This window comes from Salvelinus fontinalis, chromosome 11 (assembly GCF_029448725.1).
Source record: "Salvelinus fontinalis isolate EN_2023a chromosome 11, ASM2944872v1, whole genome shotgun sequence".
NCBI classification, from domain to species: domain Eukaryota; kingdom Metazoa; phylum Chordata; class Actinopteri; order Salmoniformes; family Salmonidae; genus Salvelinus; species Salvelinus fontinalis.
The window spans coordinates 9,191,365-9,215,408 of NC_074675.1; the positions used below are offsets into that span (position 1 = coordinate 9,191,365).

At 47.0% G+C, this 24,044-nt stretch overlaps 1 protein-coding gene across 1 annotated transcript in view; it reads right to left on the reverse strand.

The window, feature by feature from the left end:
- Nucleotides 1-5,417: 5,417 nt before the first annotated feature.
- LOC129864973 (staphylococcal nuclease domain-containing protein 1-like) overlaps nucleotides 5,418-24,044 on the reverse strand; it is a 47,638-nt gene continuing 29,011 nt past the window's right edge. Inside the window, exons 10-11 of the mRNA XM_055937337.1 lie at nucleotides 17,955-18,059; nucleotides 5,418-5,570 (exon numbers count right to left, since the gene is read on the reverse strand). Coding sequence (XP_055793312.1) covers nucleotides 5,433-5,570; nucleotides 17,955-18,059 — 243 coding nt within the window. The 3' untranslated portion in view covers nucleotides 5,418-5,432. The remainder of the gene's footprint in view (nucleotides 5,571-17,954; nucleotides 18,060-24,044) is intronic.

Sequence of the window (24,044 nt, forward strand, 5' to 3'; positions counted from 1 at the left end):
CTTAGTGAACTGGGTTGACTAACATTTCCCTGTTCTGCAGTCAAAATGGGATCAAAAACAGAAGCAAATTAGGCCTATATGCAGTCAAATATCAGCATTTTAGCCCTTTTCCTTCCATGTACGTATTGGTACATTCACCCTCGTCTCACACCACTGTACCCTTACATCAATACAACACTTGATGCAGCTAATCATCTCAGATTCCTCCTTGTCATGCTTTCTAACTCTGGTTGCCATGGCGGCCGAGGGCAGTGAACCTACCTTCAAGGCAAAAATAGTTTGGGTATCAACATTTATCTAGAATCACCTGGAAAAAAAATGTCTATTCTAGCAAAAACACAGGCTATTAAAGAACGGGAGGAAACTAGTGCGCAGCCAGGGTTTCAAATACTTAATAATTGTTTCCCCTTTGACCTGGGGAGCCTCAGTATACAAATAGAAAACGCTCTGTTGCAAAATATTTTTTAGAGTTCGGACTTGATGATATTGTACTGTTTTCCTTTTGTAACCTTAAATTGGGGATACAAATCAAATCAACAGAACGGGGGAATGTTTTAGTCTCATGCTGTATGGATTGGGCTACAGCGAACAGTGTGAATACAAACCAAATCAACAGAACGGGGGAATGTTTTAGTCTCATGCTGTATGGATTGGGCTACAGCGAACAGTGTGAATACAAACCAAATCAACAGAACGGAGGAATGTTTTCTTCTCATGCTGTATGGATTGGGCTACAGCGAACAGTGTGAATACAAACCAAATCAAAAGAACGGAGGAATGTTTTCTTCTTCTCATGCTGTATGGATTGGGCTACAGCCAACAGTGTGAATACAAACCAAATCAACAGGACGGGGGAATGTTTTCTTCTCATGCTGTATGGATTGGGCTACAGCGAACAGTGTGAATACAAACCAAATCAAAAGAACGAGGAATGTTTTCTTCTCATGCTGTATGGATTGGGCTACAGCAAACAGTGTGAATACAAACCAAATCAACAGAACGAGGAATGTTTTCTTCTCATGCTGTATGGATTGGGCTACAGCAAACAGTGTGAATACAAACCAAATCAACAGAACGGGGGAATGTTTTCTTCTCATGCTGTATGGATTGGGCTACAGCAAACAGTGTGAATACAAACCAAATCAACAGAACGAGGAATGTTTTCTTATCATGCTGTATGGATTGGGCTACAGCGAAGAGTGTGAATACAAACCAAATCAACAGAACGGGGGAATGTTTTCTTCTCATGCTGTATGGATTGGGCTACAGCAAACAGTGTGAATACAAACCAAATCAACAGAACGGAGGAATGTTTTAGTCTCATGCTGTATGGATTGGGCTACAGCGAACAGTGAACTGAAGCTCTACACCTAAACCGTCATCACTTCAAAGGAATAGGAACAAACGGGGGAGGGCCTAGCCTTCTAACGGAATATACTGCAATATACTGCAACACAGTGCCGTACTCTCAGCTTTTATAATGACTGAATGGGAGAGGTGGAGGAATCCAATCAAGGATGAGGGGCAAAGAAGAATGACGATAAATAAGACGATGCTGGATTGAAATACCATTTGAAAATCATTTCACATGCATTAGCTGGGCTTGATTGAGCATGCCTGTTGCAATGGAACCAATAGAATAGTCGCAAAAGTTCCAACCCTCCGCCAAACTGGCACTCCATGCAAGGCTAAAGCAATCGCTGAAAGTATTTGAAAGCTTTCAAAATAGTGTTTCAATCCAGGTCTGGTTGGAGTCTCATGCACCTTCCCAGATGATATAATCACCTTCCCAGATGATATAATCACCTTCCCAGATGATATAATCACCTTCCCAGATGATATAATCACCTTCCCAGATGATATGATATAATCCATTTGAGATATAGACCTAGATGACGTGCGATGACTTTAGAGTCAGATGCATTCATAACTGTAGATACGTCTCCTAATTCTGATGCCTCTGTGCATCTACACATTTCAATCAAGGCCTAATCTAAACCACAAGGTCGGGGTGATTAATAGTGTAGTTAATGCAGAAACAAATCATACCGCCATGGCTGGATCTTCTGGGCTGACAGCATCTCTACCTTCAATGAATTATAAAACGAGGAGCTGGAGCGGAAAACCTGAAAAATACCCTGAACACGCACTCACACTCATTTAAACAGACCATGAACAGCTGTGCACACAACCACAAAATCGCTTGTACACAAATTCTCTCCCTCACACACAGACCATCACCAATCAAGCTCTGACTCCAGGCACAGGAATGTTTGAGTTGTTTTCTAACAGACCCAGGAGTACAACTTCTCTCCGTAAACCACAGCACCAGAGTGCTTCTCCTGGACTGTCAATGTGCTGGACGTTTATAGCGGATGAAACAGAAGCGCTGGAGGACCTGAATGTCGGTAAAAAAGGTACTTCTCATTTCCCACTCCGGTGTTAATGTGATGTCACTGTTAAGTAGCTCTCTGTAGCCGGGGAGGTACATCCATCTGTAGTACGCGCAACACAGGGTCCACTGGCCAATTCCCTGAAAAACATCAGGTTCAGCTTGCTTATATAGAGCAGGTTCAGCTTGCTCATATAGAGCAGGTAGTAACCCGTTTGCTGAAATTGTTGCGAGAACGCGAAGTTCGCACAGTTGAGAGCACTTTCACGAGGTGCGGAAACACAAAATTCATCTCAACCACAGAGAATGGGCGCATATCCACGGCTATAAACATACTTCAGAATGCTGTTCATTGTCTACAGCTCAGCGTTCAACACCATAGTGCCCACAAAGCGCATCACTAAGCTAAGGACCCTGGGACTAAACAACTCCCTCTGCAACAGGATCCTGGACTTCCTGGCAGTCAGCCCCCAGGTGATAAGGGTAGGCAACAACACGCTGATCCTCAACACTCGGTCCCCTCAGGGGTGCGTGCTTAGTCCCCTCCTGTACTCCCTGTTCACCCACGACTGCGTGGCCAAGCACGACTGCAGCACCATCATTAAGTTTGCTGACGACACAAGTGGTAGGCCTGATCACCGACAACAAGACAGCCTATAGGGAGGAGGCCAGAGACCTGGCCTCTCCCTCAATGTGAGCAAGACAAAGGAGCTGATCGTGGACTATAGGAAAAGGAGGGCCGAACATGAACTATCATGGTCCAAACACACCAAGACAGTTGTGAAGAGTGCACAACAACACCTTTTCCCCCTCAGGAGACTGAAAAGATTCGGCATGGGTCCCCAGATCCTTAACAAGTTATACAGCTGCACCAGAGGGCATGCTGACCAGTTGCAACACCGCCTGGTATGGCAACTGTTCGGCATCTGACTGGAAGGCGTTACAGAGGGTGTAATGTGTACGTCTCAGTACATTACTGGGGCTAAGCTTCCTACCATCCAGGACCTATCTACTAGGCGGTGTCAGAGGAAGGCCCAAAAAATTGTCAAAGACTCCAGTCACCCAAGTTCTCTCTGCTACCACACGGCAAGCGGTACCGGAGCTCCAAGTCTAGGATAAAACGGCTCCTTAACAACTTCTACCCCCAAGCCATAAGACTGCTAATCAAATGACCACCCAGACTATTTACATTGACTGACATCACCCCCACCCCCTTTGCAATGCTGCTACTGGCTGTTTATTATCTATGCATAGTCACTTTACAAATGACCTTGACTACCCTGTACCCCTGCACAATGACTCGGTACTGGTTCCCCCTGTATATAATCCCGCTATTGTTATGTCATTTTCTTGTGTTACTTTTAGATTTGTATTTTATTTTCACTTTTGTTTATTAACTATATTTCTTGAACTGCATCGTTGGTTAAAGCCTCGTAAGTAAGTGTTTCACTGTAAGGTCTACATCCGTTGTATTCGGCGCATGTGACAAATAAAATGTTATATGATATGACCTATTGTTCTTGTAATTTATTTTCCTGGTCAGAATCAGCTGTGAAGGGCTGCTTCAATTCAGAGGGGAGACAAAGTTGTTTTTTGTCTCCAGTGGTAGGAATATTGAGGGTATGTCGGCGTAAATGTGTCAACATGTTTCATGTTTGAGGTGTTGGCAGCTGCATAGGGTATTCTCGTTGAGCAGTGGAGACCATCTCTCTGTCCATCACCGTTGTACTCTTGTAGGAAGTCAAAATGTTCCCAAACTGAAGATTAACCAATGGAGAATCCTCCTCGTTTATCGACCCCAACCCTCGCCATCATACAGAACTAGTTCCCGGCTGCGCCTCCAAAAAGGACAGCTTGAAATGCGCCAATTAAGATTAGAATTTTGATTACAATGTGTGTATAGGCTCTAGTTGTCTGACGGAATAGCCTGAAAACAAAATCCTGCTCAGATTTACTTGAGGCATACAACGTAGTGCAGGCACAGCCTATAAGCACAGTGTTTAAATGAAACACGTTTTCTAAAATGTATTTTGGGTTGACAGTGCAGACCGAACCAAGATCCCCGTACCGAACGGTTTGGTACGAATACATGTACCGTTACACCCATACCACACACAGAACTAATCATACAGCAAGAATGACCTCTCACTCAGTTAAACCATGTTGGGGGTGGGGGGCGTCATTTAACTGTGTTTTTGCACTTTGACAGACTAAGAACTTCTGACTTGATTCAGTCTTCAGCAAAATCACAAATAGCACGCCGCAATCATTACTGTCGCTTCACTCTACACTAGCTTCCAGGGAGAATATAGAATATCGCCTCATTAAAAAATCATTAACGTTGATGATTAAAACGAATATAAGGGGCGTGACGAGTTTCCAAACTCTTATTGAATACTGAACTCTCATGGCCCCTTGCTCGATGTTGTGAAAAGCCCAGAGGATTGTGTGCCTGCGTGTTCTGCAGTCACTCTTAAGCGTAGTACTTCGGGCCCTGCTGTGAAGACCATGTAAACTACATTGGCCCAGCATGTATGGGCCCAACAAACCACTACTGACACAAACACACAAAAATACCCGTTTAAATCTGCAGAGCCACAGGGCTGGAGCCACACATGATTTCCGCCCAGATCGGGAGCGACTAGATTTAATCTCCTGATTCAAATCAAATGGTCAGTCAGTGTATGAGGTAGGAGTGGAGGGACAACTCCCATGTTACTTGACATGAATCAAACAAGTTAAAATAGCAGGTGAGTTATTACATGAGTGTTTGTGTGTGTTTTTCAAGACAACAGTGCAAGAAAGAAAACGGATGATCTAGACCAGTGGTTGCCACTCGGGGTACTTGGTCTATCCACAAGGGTACTGGAGAAGACTCATGAGAAGACTAAAACGTACACGACGGGGTACTTCAGGGGTACTCTGGGCAGAGAGAAATTCAGTTGGTGGTACAGCAACGGAAAAAGGATGGGAACAACTGATCTAGACTACACTAGATCTTCAGGGAAAGCCCCTGGAGCAGTTCTAGTCAACTACAGCTCTACATGAGTGGGACTTGTGGGCGTGGTTCTCTTACCTTCTTGCCAATGATCTTCTTCCTCATGAACTCGCGGGCCTCGAACATGTAGGGGATGTCGTAGATGGGACGGAAACGCTTGTCTTTGTCTTTGTTCTTCTCCTGCAGAGAGAAAGGAGAAGGAGAGAGAGAGACAGCGAGATACAGGATGAGAACGAGAGAAGGGGAAAGCAGAGGGGGACAGAAAGAGAGATACAGTTATTCAAACGTATTCAAACACTGACTTCCAGCCATCCCGCTCATCCTTCTTGTTTCTCTGCAGTGGCCCCGGCTCCCCCTTTCTTTCCTCCCCACCAGTCTGAATCCCCACTGCACTGAAAGCTGCTGGGCTCAGTTGTTTACCGTTCCCACTCAGGAGTCCTGTCACTGGGGAGATGGGATGAGGACTGGTGCCATTGTTCCATCTCGATCATAAACACCCCGGCATGAATGACAGCATCACACACACACGTGCAAATACACACAAGGCAGGAACAGAACATAAATAGAACCCATTTGCATTTTCAAAAGAGTTATTTTTTTGTCCTCCTTCAGTATCAGGGACAGACACAGAAAGAGGAACACAACAACAATTACAGTGAATGACAAACACACCCACACAAAGAAATGACACACCATAAATGCAACAAAAAAAAAATAAGGCTATGGATTACAATAGCTCTGTGTTTACCGCCCATTCCATGAAGACCATTATTATCTCTCCACACACACACGGCGCTCGCCCTTTCCCCTCCTCCTTTGAGATGTTCTAGTCGTTCTCCTTATGTCGGTGCTGACACGTGTGCAGTGCAGCTGAGCATATGGAAGGTTCTGGAGAAGAGGCAACAGGGGGCAGTGTGTGTCTCACAGGAGCATGGGCTTTGGGTGGAGAAGCCCACCCCTCAGTTTATAGAAAGAGAAACCAGCGTTACAAAACTGCGCCCACACCCACGCTCCATTTCCATTGGAACAGATTCCCTCTGAACGTGCCTACCTACGCTAGCCTAGCGCCCTTAGCAATTAGAGAACATGGTTCAAAAAGACTTGACCTGACCGTGTGAGCCAGGCACCTGACTTCACAGGAGGGACTCCAGCCACGGCTGAAATCACAATCTTAACCTCCTAATGTGGTTTCCGTTAACCTTGGCCAAAGTGTAATGATGTTTGGGTCGATTAGGCCCCCCCTCGCCACCCCTCTCTCCAGCTCAGTGATGCGCAGTGCTTTTGAGAGGTAAGCTAATCAATCTCACACCTGGCCAATGGAACTCCCCTCCTGCTGATTCCCAGAACCGCCGACCTCCATTTTGTTTCCGCTGGGGCTTATCACAAAGGCCTTTCATTGAAGCTCAGTTACCTTGGGATGAGGGGGTCTTTGGTATACTGCCTAGGGACTGAATCCACCATGATGTGTCTAAGGAGGTTTACCACATGACCTTTACCTCGGCGCACAGTTACATGGGTGTTAATAGGCTTTCACTGAGCGGACTCTCTGAAACTCCTCCATTTTGTGTCTGCCAAGGCCCATTATCAGCCGATGGTACCATGCCCAGATACAACTACACTTGGGTCAAGACTACTTCACCTCGCAGAAAGACACTCAAACGTTTGTTAATGAGGTGTTTCGCTCAAGAAAGGATCCAAGTCAGGAGGGAAAAGAACCTAAATGTCAGCTGTATTGTGCCAATTAGAGAAAGAGAGACAGACAACGAGACACACACAGAGAGAGAGACAGAGACACAGAGAGAGAGACAGAGACACAGAGAGAGAGACACAGAGAGGGAGAGAGAGACACAGAGAGAGAGAGAGGACACAGACCTATCGTCTCCCCTGTTCTACATGAGTGTGAAACCCCTTTAGGAGGAAGGAGAGGAGAGAAAGAAGACTGACAGATAGTGAGGCAGACAGAGATTTGAGGAAGATGAGGAAAAGAAAGAGGGGAAGAGAGGACAGCCTCTACCCATCTAAATCTCAAACTATAAATATCTGTGTAGAGATTCTATCCCCTAGAGCGGACACATCGAGCCCATGTGACCCAAGGATGCATCTAATGTCACCTTGTGTGAGTACACAGCCTCCCAGTAACCACGGCAATGGAACAACAACAAAAAAAGGGGCTGGGAGCGAGAGATGGAGAGATGGAACGAAAAGGCCCCAAATCACTTCTTTTTTTTTTAAAGAGGGCCATAAAACGATTCCACAAGGCCCGGGAATCGATAGACGGCATTGATCCGCAGGAACCACACAATATTTTACCATGCGATGGGTCTAATGCATTTTGTATGACCCCAGCTACTGAGCCATCACAAACTGGCCATATAAACTAATATACTGTTCTACTGTCAACAATTGGCGATGTCTAACGTCAGACTCATCCCACTTCCACCTTTTACAGCGCATGATAGAAAATGCTGAAAAACATTGCTCTGCCCATTTGACAGTCCTGTAGGCCCATTGATGTTCATGGTAGGTAGCATGTCTGTACAATACACACTCAAGCTAACTTTTAAGGCCTCAAAGGATGGCATCGATCTGTGATAAATGACGCAGGGCAGAGAGAAACAGGGGATGTGTTCTAATACCCATTTAAGCCGTCATTCCCTTCATTAACAGTGACAATATTGAAAGACGACAAGGACAGGAAGCCATTTCAGAGGATTGAGACAGATATAACTGTACGGATACTGTAAATACAATAAATTCCCTGGTTTCCCGAAATCCTGGTTAGAGGGTTTCTGGAATGGAGTTCCTTCTTATTCCCTCCTACCATTGAAAACAAGGGAATTTCTTGAAAAGTTCCCGTAATTTTGCAGTCCAAAACAAGAGTTATCCATAACTCACTGATTGAACACAAAAGAGGAAATCATATAGAATGGGCTAGCTAGTCAACGTGAAAGTGTCTCGGAGTCAGGTCCCCCCACCATTATATCCAATGCTACAACTGAAGGTTGTAGAGAAAGTCCTATTTGATGGTGATGCACTTAGTCCCAACGTGACACTAATATCAACAAAATTTCCTCTGGGACTTATACTCTATTTGGGGAAAATTCCTTTCACTATAAATGACCCCTGGTTGAGACTAAATGTATGACTAGCACAAAAACATGACGCTGGCTTGTAAAGAGCTGCGTAGCTGTAGGGGAATGAAAAAACAAGTGGAGGGGTCACGACCTACTGACCCCGAGGATGGGGGTCATGTGGTGTGGAATGTGCTGGTATGGGGGAGGAGTGTGGGATGTGTGTGTGTGTGTGTGTACAGTGCCTTGTTAAAGTATTCCAACCCCATGGATTTCTTCACATTTTATTGTTACAAAGTGGGATTCAAATTGATTTGTCATTTTTTTGCCAACAATTACACAAAATACTCTGTCAAAAAGGAATGTATTTTTTTTAAGATTCAAAAAAAGAATAATAATTGGTCATCGCATGAGTATTCAGCTTCATGAGTCAATACAGGTTAGAAACACCTTTGCCATTGCGTACAGCTGTAAGTCTGTAAGATAGTTTTTGCACACCTGTACTGTGCAATATTTGCCCATTATTATTTAAAAAAATATTCAAGGTCTGTCAAGATACTGGGGATCATGGCTAGACAGCAATTTTCAAGTCCTGCCATAGATTTAAGCAGATTTAGGTGATTCCAGGTTCCAGGTGAAGCTGTTTGAGAGAATGCCAAGAGTGTGCAAAGCTGTCATCAAGGCAAAGGGTGTCTATTTGAAGAATTCCAAATATATTTAAATTTGCTTAACACTTTTTTGGTTACTACATGATTCCATGTGTAATTTCATAGTTTTGATGTCTTCACTATTATTCTACAATGTATAAAATAGTGAAAATAAAGAAAAACCCTTGAATGAGTAGGTGTTCTAAAACTTTTAAACCTATAGTGGGTTGGGGGGGGGGGGTTGAGGAAGGGTTCAAAAATCTACCCATTATTTCACACAGTCCCGGTTTTGGGGCGGCAGGTAGCCTAGTGGTTAGAGCGTTGGGCCAGTAACCGTAAGATTGCTGGATCGAATCCCCGAGCTGGCAAGGTAAAAATCTGTCTTTCTGGCCCTGAACATGGCAGTTAACCCACTGTTCCTAGGCCATTATTGTAAATAAGAATTTGTTCTTAACTGACTTGCTTAGTTTAATAAAGGTTCAATGGAAAGCCACATCGTACTCCTCTACTCATTTAGCCTTGCCTAAAACAAAGGGGCTGAATATTTATGCAACAACTATATATATATTAGTTAAACTCTTAATTTTATTTAAAAAATGAATAAACATAGAGTATTTTACAAAAACAAAAGAATTAAATGCATTTCAATCCCACGTTGTAACACAAACTGAAGAAATCCGAGGGTCCTGAAAACTTTTGCAAGGTGCTGTGCGTGGAGTGCATTTTTGTGTGTGCAGACGCCGCAGAGTGTGTATGGCGTGTGCACGGTGGCTAGCCTGGAGAGAGAGAGAACATTGAAGATGGAACTGTACATTGGGGGCTTTTGAGAGAAACGACCTGCATTTAAGACTGACTGCATGTGTAAAGACCTCCCTAAATAAATGAGCATGAAACTGTTGTAGAGAGAGAGGGACGGAGGGAGGGAAAGAGGAGTACACAGTGCCTGAAGCTTTAATACAAGACATACATGGCGCTAGCTCAAAAACAAACAAAAACACACCCCAGCCATGTCAACAAACACTGTGCTTACACACACACCCCAACTCCTGGGTCCTCCTGGAACTCATTAATGATAGAATGTTTATATTTGAAGATAGCAGAGAGGCCAGTATGTTTGGCACATGACATGGACTATAGAAAGTGGATTAGCTGAAGAGACTGGTACCCCGGCTGCAGTCATCCATCTTCCACACACTTTCACTACAACATCCCCATCCTCTACGATCTTCAACACAGACATTTTATTTACTTTTTCTTCCTCTTTAAACATCCGAGTGCTCCTTTTTCTGTTTCTGGAAGAATCATCATGTGACGTATCTTAAGGTAAGATGTTTTTATTTATTAAAAGTCACAGCAGCTTTCCCCGTTCCTCGTGTCTGCGTATGCTTTCCGTACTACCACATCACACAGTGCTACGCAGGTTGACCCATTGACGTAGCTAGCTAACACACTCCCCGCTAACTCCACTGTCAGTCTCACTGAGAACAAACATCATCATCATCATCTCCTCTGCCTACTTTATCGTAGGCGATGACATAAGAGCTGCTGGGTTGTGCGTGGGCCAAAAACTTTCAGCCAATCGCAGGCAAGGAGCGCGGGGTCCAACCGGCGTAGGGGAAATGTCAAACAGCCAATGGGGTGTGAGATGAGTCACGGGGGACGTGCAGCGGGACGACCCCAGATGACAGGGTCAGTGCGGCACGCTGGAGGCCACAGGCACAACAAAATGAAGAGACCGCATGGAGAGACATGAGGGAGGAAGGGGGGTATGAAGGCATGAGGGAGTGAGATAGATGGCGAGAGAGCAAGAGGGGTGAGGGCATGAGCAGAGCAAACCAAAGAGGGGAAGAGTTACAGAATATAACATCTTCCACTAAATACAAACACACAGACTGCAAAATAACACCAGGCACTTTGATGGCAAAATAGATACTGTACGCAGAAGCATGACACACACAGTTTAGCTGTAGAGATGAAAGGAAGCTATTCTGTCCGCATAAGTATGAGACATACACACTAGCTACAGCAATGAGTCAGAACTATACATTCCACCTAAGGATGAGACACTTCCTGTGTATGTTCCCATTACATAAAGACGACGGTTTGTCGTCATCTCTTATGCTATACGTTAACCCCCCCATTACACACACAGGGAGGGAGTGGGTATAACAGTGCCTCATTGAGCTGTTCTGACATCTCCCCCCTCTACTATTGCGTTTTCTCCAGGCTTGTCCTGCTGCCTGCTACTGCTGCAGAGGCTGGCTGGAGAGAGAGGGAGGGGGGAAAAGAGCTGACTCCAACCCGGCCTGCTCAAAATAACTCGCATCTGAAAATACACCACTGCCACACCAGAGGAGAGGAGGAGAGAGGGAAGGAGACAGATGGGAGGGATGAGAAAGTAAGAGGGGAAGAGTACATGGTTGAGTGAAAAAGAGAACGGAGAGGCGCCCAGAGAGGAGAGAGAGCGAGAGAGAGGGAGTAAAGCCTAAAAAGGGTTGGTACCCTTAACATGAAGTCACATTTCACTGTGGCTAGTCACCATTGGTCCCACAGCCTGTCAATCAAAATACATGTCATGTCCCATGGTTGGAGGAAGTCCCAGCAACCAGAAAGGGAAAAAGAGGGGGGGGGGGGGGCGTGCAGAAGAGGAGAAGAGGAGAGGGCTTGGCAGCAGTTGTCACAGTTCATCTGTGCACTGGTCATCGCATCTGGCCCTGGAACCTCCCCATACGGCCACACACACACAGGACTGGCCCTGGAACCTCCCCATACGGCATCACACACACAGGACTGGCCCTGGAACCTCCCCATACGGCCACACACACACAGGACTGGGCCGTGCGTGTTAGACTACTTATGAGAAGCCAATTCCCAGTCTGTCTACTGACACAGGCAGCTTAGGAGAACATGTGTGGGCTTCCTAACAAAATCAGGCAACTGATCAGGAGTCAGATTAGCATTTAGCAGACATCTGGCAGTAGGGAAAGCAGGGCTAGCAGAGATGTCACCCTACATATAGTGCACGTACGTGGTGACATTTCTGTCAGAAACACGTCAGACAACTGGACCAGCAACACTGCATGGTGACCTCCTTCCACTTCCAACTCTCAAACACTTTCTCTCAAGGACAAATGCTGTAGTGTGTCAGTGTGCATGTGTCCTTCCTACTCTGGGCGTCGCTTTGGGCCTTTACATAACACTAGGGTTAGCTAATAGAACACAGAGACAGAGGAACATCCAGCAGTGAAAGCACATCTTTGTCTCCATATGCTGGTCTTAACCCCTCTCCTAGCCTTCCCCAAACATACGACCGTGCAATGGAGCACAAAGTACATGCTGTCAAAGCATCTGGTACAGACAGAGAGGGAGAAAGAGAGAGGGGGGGTACAGAGAGAGAACTACAGAAAAGGAGGGAGAGAGAGGGATACAGAGCGAGAGATAGAGAGAGAACTACAGAAAAAGAGGGCAGGGAGATTGAAGAGATGGTGGAGGGGGAGGAGTGGGAGGATGGATGAAGAGAGATGCAGACATGCCTGTCACAACAAAGGAAGCAGAGGCATACTGTACAGACACACTGGCCAATGAGGGAAGCAATGACTCTGCAAAGGATAAAGAGTGGACACACAAAGAGCTACCTGAGCCCAATACTACGAATCAGGTTTGAGGAGTTATCGAGGTAACTTTGCTCAACTCTGAGTTCAACACAGAATAACCAGTATTACAAAAGTCACACGCCTTTTAGCCAGGTAAAAATGTTTATCCCAACGAGTCCTTCAGAACTAAAAGGCTACCTCAGGGCTAACTCAATTTATCCTGAATGAAGTGTCCGAGCCACGAGTTGAGGACCAATGAAATCAGATATCCTCCCTCTTGCAAAGATTACGTCATCATCTCCTTAATTTGAAGAAGACGACTGATTAAATATTTTATTAAATCAAATATTTTTTTCTATAATTAAAAATAAATAAAAAATACCTATCACATTACACATTTAGTAAAGGATTTGCTTTCCTGAGATGGCCTTTCACAAATTTCTAAATACAAACTGACAGCCGCAACAAACCAGAGACATAATCCATAGATGGTAGTTCCCATTCAAGACAAGACTGGCAGCCATTGCTAGTGTACCCATGAGTTTAACAGTCAAATGACCAGGGGCAGAGGTCACAAAACCCTTCTACACTCAGCAAAACAAAGAAACGTCCTCTCACTGTCAACTGCGTTTAATTTCAGCAAACTTAACATGTGTTAATATTTGTATGAACATAACAAGATTCAACAACAGACATAAGCTGAACAAGTTCCACAGACATGTGAGTAACAGAAATGGAATAATGTGTCCCTGAACAAAGGGGGGGGGGGTCACAATCAAAAGTAACAGTCAGTATCTGATGTGGCCACCAGCTGCATTAAGTCCTGCAGTGCATCTCCTCCTCATGGACAGCATCAGATTTGCCAGTTCTTGTTGTGAGATGTTACCCCACTCCTCCACCAAGGCACCTGCAAGTTCCCGGACATTTCTGGGGGGGGAATGGCCCTAGCCCTCTTCCTCCGAACCAACAGGTCCCAGACGTGCTCAATGGGATTCAGATCCGGGCTCTTCGCTGGCCATGGCAGAACACTGACATTCCTGTCTTGCAGGAAATCACGCACAGAACGAGCAGTATAGCTGGTGCCATTGTCATGCTGGAGGGTCATTTTAGGATGAGCCTGCAGGAAGGGTACCACATGAGGGAGGAGGATGTCTTCCCTGTAACGCACAGCGTTGAGATTGCCTGCAATGACAACAAGCTCAGTCCGATGATGCTGTGACACACCGCCCCAGACCATGACGGACCCTCCACCTCCAAATTGATCCCGCTCCAGAGTACAGGCCTCGGTGTAACGCTCATTCCTTCGACGATAAATGCGAATCCGACCATCACCCCTGGTGAGACAAAACCGCCACTCGTCAGTGAAGATCACTTTTTGCCAGTCCTGTCTGGTCCAGCGAAGGTGGGTGTATGCCCATAGGCAACATTGTTGCCGGTGATGTCTGGTGAGGACCTGCCTTACATTACAACAGGCCTACAAGCCCTCAGTCCAGCCTCTCTTAGCCTATTGATCACTGATGGAGGGATTGTGCATTCCTGGTGTAACTCGGGCAGTTGTTGCCATCCTGTACCTGTCCCCGCAGGTGTGATGTTCGGATGTACTGATCCTGTGCAGGTGTTGTTACACATGATCTGCCACTGCGAGGACGATTCACTGCGAGGACAATCAGCTTGTTCATTGAACAAGTATGGGAAACAGTGTTTAAACCCTTTACAATGAAGACCTGTGTATTTATTTGGATTTTTACTAATTATATTGAAAAGACAGGGTCCTGAAATAGGGACGTTTCTTTTTTTGCTGAGCTGATGTATTATATGTCTATGGCCACAAGACAAAGGAGTGATAGAGGTGGAAGGAAAATATATCTGTGCATTGATCAGCAAAGACGGCATTAACGATAAGTAATAAAATAAAGACGACAATTCTAAAAGTCTATTTCACACCACAACCTGCTGAATGTGCAAGATAACTTTTCTTTCCGCACAAATGTAGAATGTGGCACTGACTCGCCAATGGATTGACGTTTCAAAATTGTTTCAATGAATAGTTCTGATGCCCATGGATTGATGTTTCAGCATTGTCTCAAAGCACGAGCAGTTACAAGCCTGCTAGAGTTAGCGGCAGGTGGATGAGTAATATCCACCGTCGTAATACGGATGAAACCTGACCTGGAATGTGAAGCTAACTGAATCTGGTTAGCTTCATACATTTTAAGAGCAGCAGGTAGCCTAGCGGTGGGAGCGTTGGGTCAGAACTGAAAGGTCCCTGGTCAGAATACCCAAGCCGACAAGGTGAAAAATCAAACAATGTGCCCTTGAGCAAGGCACTTAACGCTAATTTGCTCCAGGGGCACCGTACTACTCTGGCTGACCATGTAATACAAAACATTTCACTGCACCTATCTGGTGTATGTGACAATACATTTTTTTTTTATCCGGAGTAGATCTAGCTTGTTTCATAGTATACCACTCTGATCCACAAGAGGAGACAACGTACCAGAGGCAGAACATGAGGCAGAACATGAGGCAGAACATGAGGCAGAACATGAGGCAGAACATGAGGCAGAACATGAGGCAGAACATGAGGCAGAACATGAGGCAGAACATGAGGCAGAACATGAGGCAGAACATGAGGCAGAACATGAGAGAATGAAAGCAATAGGGGTGAAAGGGAAGGGAACAGGGAAAGAAGGAGTGGGACAGAGAGAGAGGAGGAGGAGTACAAAGTATTCTCCTAATGATCTGAGACGCTAACATGGGAAGGGAGAGATGGTGAGGAGGGTGGGACAAGGGAGGAGGGGAAGATGCAGCATGAAGGGTAATAGAGGAAAAGTGTAAAACCTATAAGCCTCAACTGCTAAACATTGTCTATATTGACAGATTAATGTTCTCCCTTCTGCAATAATTACACATTACAATATGAATAGAAATCCCCATGACGATCTTCAGACACCTCCAGTCTAAATTAGAAGAGATTATGCCATTTTAAGCAGCATTCTGAGTAGGCTATCAAAAAACAAATAAAGACATTGAAAAAAAGCTTGAACCAGGCATACGCTTCATTTGAATGAGTATTGTGCCCATTTCAGTATATGACGACAACCGTTATAAATCCATCTGCCGACTAGTAAGTATTGAAAGGTAGGCTATTCAAAACCAACTGAAAACAGGCCTGCAGCATTTATTTGCTCCTACACTGCCTTGTCCGCATGTGAAGTGTTTCTTTAGCCGTATCTGTCCAAAACACCTGAACACCCAATACAGGGTTTGTGGGGTGCAGGCTTTCCTTCCAGCCAAGCAGCAACGCAATCGATTCTACCCCTCACCAATCAAGACTGATGAGTTGAAGTAGACTTGTTGCTGCTTGGCTAGAACAATCGCCTGCAATCACACTGGCCACGTTGTACAATGAGATGTATCCTACGTAATGAACTGCCTATGAGAAGATATTGAACCCCTCTTGGTAGGAAACAACAGTCCGTCTTCACAGGGGTTCCAGCCCACTCAGAACACTGTACACCCAACACGTACAGCAACGCTTTAACATTTCAGTCATTCAGGAGACTGCATACATTCTTCATTCATTCCTTTTAGATACGTCACTCGGCACATTAGTGACTAATAGTTATTGTCAGCACCATTAAATACAGTACAAGAATTCACCAATGCGGCTTTCTTTTGTATATCGCTCTTCTTTGTCTTCCATGCCACAAAGAGCTTCTATGAGATAATAGTCCAAATTGAACTGGCTTGCGTCAGAAACAAAAAGCCTGTTACTGCCCACAAGAAGTACTCAACTCCAAGTTGCTCTCAGGACTCAAGGCCATAGAAGTAGGATTCTACTGCTAACTGCTCCTCTCCAATACCAACGACTCCCTATTGACGCAGGCTGAAGGACAGCGGAGGAGAAGGCTGGCGTACTGAATGTACTTGACAACTAGGAACAATACAGGTAGGAGAAAGGGAAACAGGAAATGCCTCCTCAGTCTCGGTTAGTGCTGAACCATCACGCAATCATAGTCTAGGTAGAAGTTGTTCCTGGTCCTCAACACTGATCTAGGATCAGATTACCCAACCCACAACCCTAACCATTAGAGGGGATGGTAAACTGACCTGGTATCAGTGGTAAGGGGGTACCATGCAGTCACTATATAGGGAACAGGGTGCCATGTCAGACAGAGCCCAACATCAGGGAGGAAATTAAGGGAAACCCGGGTTCCAGAGTGGCGCAGCGGTCTAAGGCACTGCATCTCAGTGCAGGAGGCGTCACTACAGTCCCTGGTTTGAATCCAGGCTGCATCACATCTGGCCGTGATTATGAATCCCATAGGGTGGCACACAATTGGCCCAGCGTCGGCTGTGTTGGCCGGGGTAGGCCGTCATTATAAATAGAATTTGTTCTAAACTGACTTGCCTAGTTAAATAAAAAGGTTACATTCTTTATTTTTTACCAGGAAGTACCCCCTCCTCCAATTACACTGAGTGCCGAATCATCATCATGGGGCCAATAGCAGACGGGGTCAGGGGTCGCCAGCTAATTCCAATCTGGTCGTCCTGGCGGTGGCCACATGACTATATTTAGCTACTGTTCTTCTTCCATCATTAAGGGCTCCATTAAAAAACTCTGTCCATCTCTTTTCTTATTACACCTGACCAGAGAGACTGAAAACTGATTAGGACTCTAGTGGGGCTTAGATGGGAGGAAACACACAAATGGAGGAGTGGAGACATACAGACATGTGGATGTGGTGTACGAGAAGGGGACAGACAAAGTTGTGTTCTGATAGCATGAGTGTGACAGAGTAGTGACCGGTTAAGAATGCGTGCATATAATTGTGTGAGTGCCTGGTGACAGTGAGTGTGCATGATTGTCTTACAGTGGTGACTGGGAGTACATGAGAGGTGAATGATAGACTGTCAGTGTGTGCATTTGTCTCATTGTGTGCACGCGGCGAGCAAGGATGGATCAGCCCACTTCTCTGCAGTGCTGTAATCAAACACACAGAGGTGGGTGGGAGAGACACAGAGATACAGACACAGAGAGAGAGACACAGAGAAACAGACAAGGAATGCCTTTTCAAAATTAGACTGGGGGAGGGAAAGGGCCCACATCAGCGCTTTCCAAACAGTGGCTCTGACAGCAGGCGCCCCTATGGAGCTGGTAATGATCCTCTGTGTCAGGGTGGCAAGCCAAGGACAAGACAACAACACACACAACACAAAGATACAGCGACGGGAGGGGGGTGTGCGTACCTCGCCCTCGATCCTGGGGGGTCGGATGCTGGACAGGTGGATGGTTTTGTACTCGCCAGAGTTAAGCTTGACCACGACGGCATCCGCATTGACGACCTGCATCACCTGGGAGAGAGGGAGAAAAGGAGAGAGAGCGAAGGGGAGGGTGAGAGGGAGGTAGAAAGGGAGGGGTGAGAGAAGGGGGAGACATATTCAGGGAGAAAGAAGGGAAGAGGCACAGAGATGGTGGGATAAAGTGGGGAGGGAGGAGAGAGAGTGGGGAGAGAGAGAGAGGGAGAGAGGTTAGTGAGGCAGCCATCGCGGCTCCATTTGGAGGACAGAGAAGACAGCTGCTTTCTAGAGAATTGGCTCTGTGGGATGAGCTGAACTGAGCCTAGTTTACACAGAGCAGAGCATAGAGAGAGAAGGCTTTAGTCCAACAACAAACAACTCAAATGGTATTCATCACATGCTTCGTAAACAACAAGGTGTAGCCCAACAGTGAAATGCTTTGCTACGGGCCCTTCCCAACAACAAGACACAGCAAACAGAAATAATAGAAAAGGTCAAATGTGTAAAAAAAAGTAACTTGGCTCTATACACAGAGTAACAGTAACTTGGCTCTATACACAGAGTAACAGTAACTTGGCTCTATACACAGAGTAACAGTAACTTGGCTCTATACACAGAGTAACAGTACTGAGTCAACATGCTGAGGAACATGGTAACTGAGGTAGATATTAGGGCTGGGCGACATGGCAAATCAATTATCACGATATCTATATATTATTTCATTCGATAACGATAATTATCACGATATTAATCAAATAATGTTTAAAAAGGTGCATATCCGCTTCACTCAAGAATGCCTAAAGCTTGAACAATCCACTAGGCAGGTAGCGCTGGGCCTAGTGGTTAGAGCGCTGGGCCTAGTGGTTAGAGCGCTGGGCCTAGTGGTTAGAGCGCTGGGCCTAGTGGTTAGAGCGCTGGGCCTAGTGGTTAGAGCGCTGGGCCTAGTGGTTAGAGCGCTGGGCCTAGTGGTTAGAGCGCTGGGCCTAGTGGTTAGAGCGCTGGGCCTAGTGGTTAGAGCGCTGGGCCTAGTGGTTAGAGCGCTGGGCCTAGTGGTTAGAGCGCTGGGCCTAGTGGTTAGAGTGCTGGGCCAGTACCCGAAAGGTTGCTAGATCGAATCCCCGAGCTGGCAAGGTAAAAATCTGCCGTTCTGCCCCTGAACAAGGCAGTTAACCCACTGTTCCCCGATAGGCCGTCAATGTAAATAAGAAGTCGTTCTTAACTGACTTGCCTGGTTAAATAAAGGTTTTAAAAAATCTTGTAAACCTTCCTTTTTGACTGTGCTAATTGGTAGCATGTCCTTAGCAATGCAATGCATAATAGCATTTGTGATGTCTTTGTCTTTTTGATATTTGCTTGTAGGGCATAAACGCTGTCAGCGTTGACTGCATCGGGCAAACATCCCTAGATTGGCTGGTGCTTGAGGGGCGATTAACCACACCGTGGCGCAAACTCAAACGTCCTGCATGTTCCAAAGAGTGATTTTGCTTCAGATGTTGAAAAAGGTTTGTCGTATTACCAGACTTCGTAGCCACCTGTCTACGGCACAATTTGCACCGAACATTGCTCTGCTCTCTGTCGGACTTCAAAAAGCCAAACCACTTCCAAATTACTGAAACAGTTGAACCATTTTAATCAATCATTTCTTTGTTGGAAGCTGCTCCTTCTCCATGGCTATCACTGCCACTGTTTTCGCCTACATTACTAATTATTTGTGGTTAAATAGTGGCTACTCCATCACTCGAGGTGCTAAGTGGTTTTTAGTGGGCGTATACCTCTCCTCGTCCATATTGTCACTTCTCCGCACGTTCCCGCTGCGTCAGAGGTGAAATGGACTGCTGTACCTAATTATTCTATATCAACATTATCGAAAAAATGAATCTAAATGTTTTTATATCGTTATTGAGGGATGTAATTACCTCAATAATTATTGATATATCGCCCAGCCCTAGTAGATATGTACATATAACTATGAATAAAGTCAGTATACAGCACCAGATACTGTAGCTACACAGCAGAGCAGAGGGAGAGGAGAGCTGTAATCTACAGCACCGCGCAGAGCAGAGGGAGAGAAGAGCTGTAATCTACAGCACCACGCAGAGGGAGAGAAGAGCTGTAATCTACAGCACCGCGCAGAGCAGAGGGAGAGAAGAGCTGTAATCTACATCACCACGCAGAGCAGAGGGAGAGAAGAGCTGTAATCTACAGCACCACTCAGAGCAGAGGGAGAGAAGAGCTGTAATCTACAGCACCGAGTAGAGCAGAGGGAGAAAAGAGCTGTAATCTACAGCACCGCGCAGAGCAGAGGGAGAGAAGAGCTGTAATCTACAGCACCGCGCAGAGCAGAGGGAGAGAAGAGCTGTAATCTACAGCACCGCGCAGAGCAGAGGGAGAGAAGAGCTGTAATCTACAGCACCGCGCAGAGCAGAGGGAGAGAAGAGCTGTAATCTACAGCACCGCGCAGAGCAGAGGGAGGGAAGAGCTGTAATCTACAGCACCGCGCAGAGCAGAGGGAGAGAAGAGCTGTAATCTACAGCACCGCGCAGAGCAGAGGGAGAGAAGAGCTGTAATCTACAGCACCGCGCAGAGCAGAGGGAGAGAAGAGCTGTAATCTACAGCACCGCGCAGAGCAGAGGGAGAGAAGAGCTGTAATCTACAGCACCGCGCAGAGCAGAGGGAGAGAAGAGCTGTAATCTACAGCACCGCGCAGAGCAGAGGGAGAGAAGAGCTGTAATCTACAGCACCGCGCAGAGCAGAGGGAGAGAAGAGCTGTAATCTACAGCACCGCGCAGAGCAGAGGGAGAGAAGAGCTGTAATCTACAGCACCGCGCAGAGCAGAGGGAGAGAAGAGCTGTAATCTACAGCACCGCGCAGAGCAGAGGGAGAGAAGAGCTGTAATCTACAGCACCGCGCAGAGCAGAGGGAGAGAAGAGCTGTAATCTACAGCACCGCGCAGAGCAGAGGGAGAGAAGAGCTGTAATCTACAGCACCGCGCAGAGCAGAGGGAGAGAAGAGCTGTAATCTACAGCACCGCGCAGAGCAGAGGGAGAGAAGAGCTGTAATCTACAGCACCGCGCAGAGCAGAGGGAGAGAAGAGCTGTAATCTACAGCACCGCGCAGAGCAGAGGGAGAGAAGAGCTGTAATCTACAGCACCGCGCAGAGCAGAGGGAGAGAAGAGCTGTAATCTACAGCACCGCGCAGAGCAGAGGGAGAGAAGAGCTGTAATCTACAGCACCGCGCAGAGCAGAGGGAGAGAAGAGCTGTAATCTACAGCACCGCGCAGAGCAGAGGGAGAGAAGAGCTGTAATCTACAGCACCGCGCAGAGCAGAGGGAGAGAAGAGCTGTAATCTACAGCACCGCGCAGAGGGAGAGAAGAGCTGTAATCTACAGCACCGCGCAGAGGGAGAGAAGAGCTGTAATCTACAGCACCGCGCAGAGCAGAGGGAGAGAAGAGCTGTAATCTATAGCACCGCGCAGAGCAGAGGGAGAGAAGAGCTGTAATCTACAGCACCGCGCAGAGCAGAGGGAGAGAAGAGCTGTAATCTACAGCACCGCGCAGAGCAGAGGGAGAGAAGAGCTGTAATCTACAGCACCGCGCAGAGGGAGAGAAGAGCTGTAATCTACAGCACCGCGCAGAGCAGAGGGAGAGAAGAGCTGTAATCTACAGCACCGCGCAGAGCAGAGGGAGAGAAGAGCTGTAATCTACAGCACCGCGCAGAGCAGAGGGAGAGAAGAGCTGTAATCTACAGCACCGCGCAGAGCAGAGGGAGAGAAGAGCTGTAATCTACAGCACCGCGCAGAGCAGAGGGAGAGAAGAGCTGTAATCTACAGCACCGCGCAGAGCAGAGGGAGAGAAGAGCTGTAATCTACAGCACCACGCAGAGCAGAGGGAGAGAAGAGCTGTAATCTACAGCACCGCGCAGAGCAGAGGGAGAGAAGAGCTGTAATCTACAGCACCACGCAGAGCAGAGGGAGAGAAGAGCTGTAATCTACAGCACCACGCAGAGCAGAGGGAGAGAAGAGCTGTAATCTACAGCACCACTCAGAGCAGAGGGAGAGAAGAGCTGTAATCTACAGCACCGCGCAGAGCAGAGGGAGAGAAGAGCTGTAATCTACAGCACCACTCAGAGCAGAGGGAGAGAAGAGCTGTAATCTACAGCACCGTGCAGAGCAGAGGGAGAGAAGAGCTGTAATCTACAGCACCACGCAGAGCAGAGGGAGAGAAGAGCTGTAATCTACAGCACCACTCAGAGCAGAGGGAGAGAAGAGCTGTAATCTACAGCACCGAGTAGAGCAGAGGGAGAGAAGAGCTGTAATCTACAGCACCACGCAGAGCAGAGGGAGAGAAGAGCTGTAATCTACAGCACCGAGTAGAGCAGAGGGAGAGAAGAGCTGTAATCTACAGCACCACGCAGAGCAGAGGGAGAGAAGAGCTGTAATCTACATCACCACGCAGAGCAGAGGGAGAGAAGAGCTGTAATCTACAGCACCGCGCAGAGCAGAGGGAGAGAAGAGCTGTAATCTACAGCACCGCGCAGAGCAGAGGGAGAGAAGAGCTGTAATCTACAGCACCGCGCAGAGCAGAGGGAGAGAAGAGCTGTAATCTACAGCACCGCGCAGAGCAGAGGGAGAGAAGAGCTGTAATCTACAGCACCGCGCAGAGCAGAGGGAGAGAAGAGCTGTAATCTACAGCACCGCGCAGAGCAGAGGGAGAGAAGAGCTGTAATCTACAGCACCGCGCAGAGGGAGAGAAGAGCTGTAATCTACAGCACCGCGCAGAGGGAGAGAAGAGCTGTAATCTACAGCACCGCGCAGAGCAGAGGGAGAGAAGAGCTGTAATCTACAGCACCACGCAGAGCAGAGGGAGAGAAGAGCTGTAATCTACAGCACCGCGCAGAGCAGAGGGAGAGAAGAGCTGTAATCTACAGCACCGCGCAGAGCAGAGGGAGAGAAGAGCTGTAAACTACAGCACCGCGCAGAGCAGAGGGAGAGAAGAGCTGTAATCTACAGCACCGCGCAGAGCAGAGGGAGAGAAGAGCTGTAATCTACAGCACCGAGTAGAGCAGAGGGAGAGAAGAGCTGTAATCTACAGCACCACGCAGAGCAGAGGGAGAGAAGAGCTGTAATCTACAGCACCGAGTAGAGCAGAGGGAGAGAAGAGCTGTAATCTACAGCACCATGCAGAGCAGAGGGAGAGAAGAGCTGTAATCTACATCACCACGCAGAGCAGAGGGAGAGAAGAGCTGTAATCTACAGCACCGCGCAGAGCAGAGGGAGAGAAGAGCTGTAATCTACAGCACCACTCAGAGCAGAGGGAGAGAAGAGCTGTAATCTACAGCACCGAGTAGAGCAGAGGGAGAGAAGAGCTGTAATCTACAGCACCACGCAGAGCAGAGGGAGAGAAGAGCTGTAATCTACAGCACCGAGTAGAGCAGAGGGAGAGAAGAGCTGTAATCTACAGCACCACGCAGAGCAGAGGGAGAGAAGAGCTGTAATCTACATCACCACGCAGAGCAGAGGGAGAGAAGAGCTGTAATCTACAGCACCGCGCAGAGCAGAGGGAGAGAAGAGCTGTAATCTACAGCACCGCGCAGAGCAGAGGGAGAGAAGAGCTGTAATCTACAGCACCACTCAGAGCAGAGGGAGAGAAGAGCTGTAATCTACAGCACCACGCAGAGCAGAGGGAGAGAAGAGCTGTAATCTACAGCACCACGCAGAGCAGAGGGAGAGAAGAGCTGTAATCTACAGCACCACGCAGAGCAGAGGGAGAGAAGAGCTGTAATCTACAGCACCGCGCAGAGCAGAGGGAGAGAAGAGCTGTAATCTACAGCACCACTCAGAGCAGAGGGAGAGAAGAGCTGTAATCTACAGCACCACTCAGAGCAGAGGGAGAGAAGAGCTGTAATCTACAGCACCACGCAGAGCAGAGGGAGAGAAGAGCTGTAATCTACAGCACCACGCAGAGCAGAGGGAGAGAAGAGCTGTAATCTACAGCAACACTCCACGTACTGAACGACAGTAATATATTCACATTGCAATT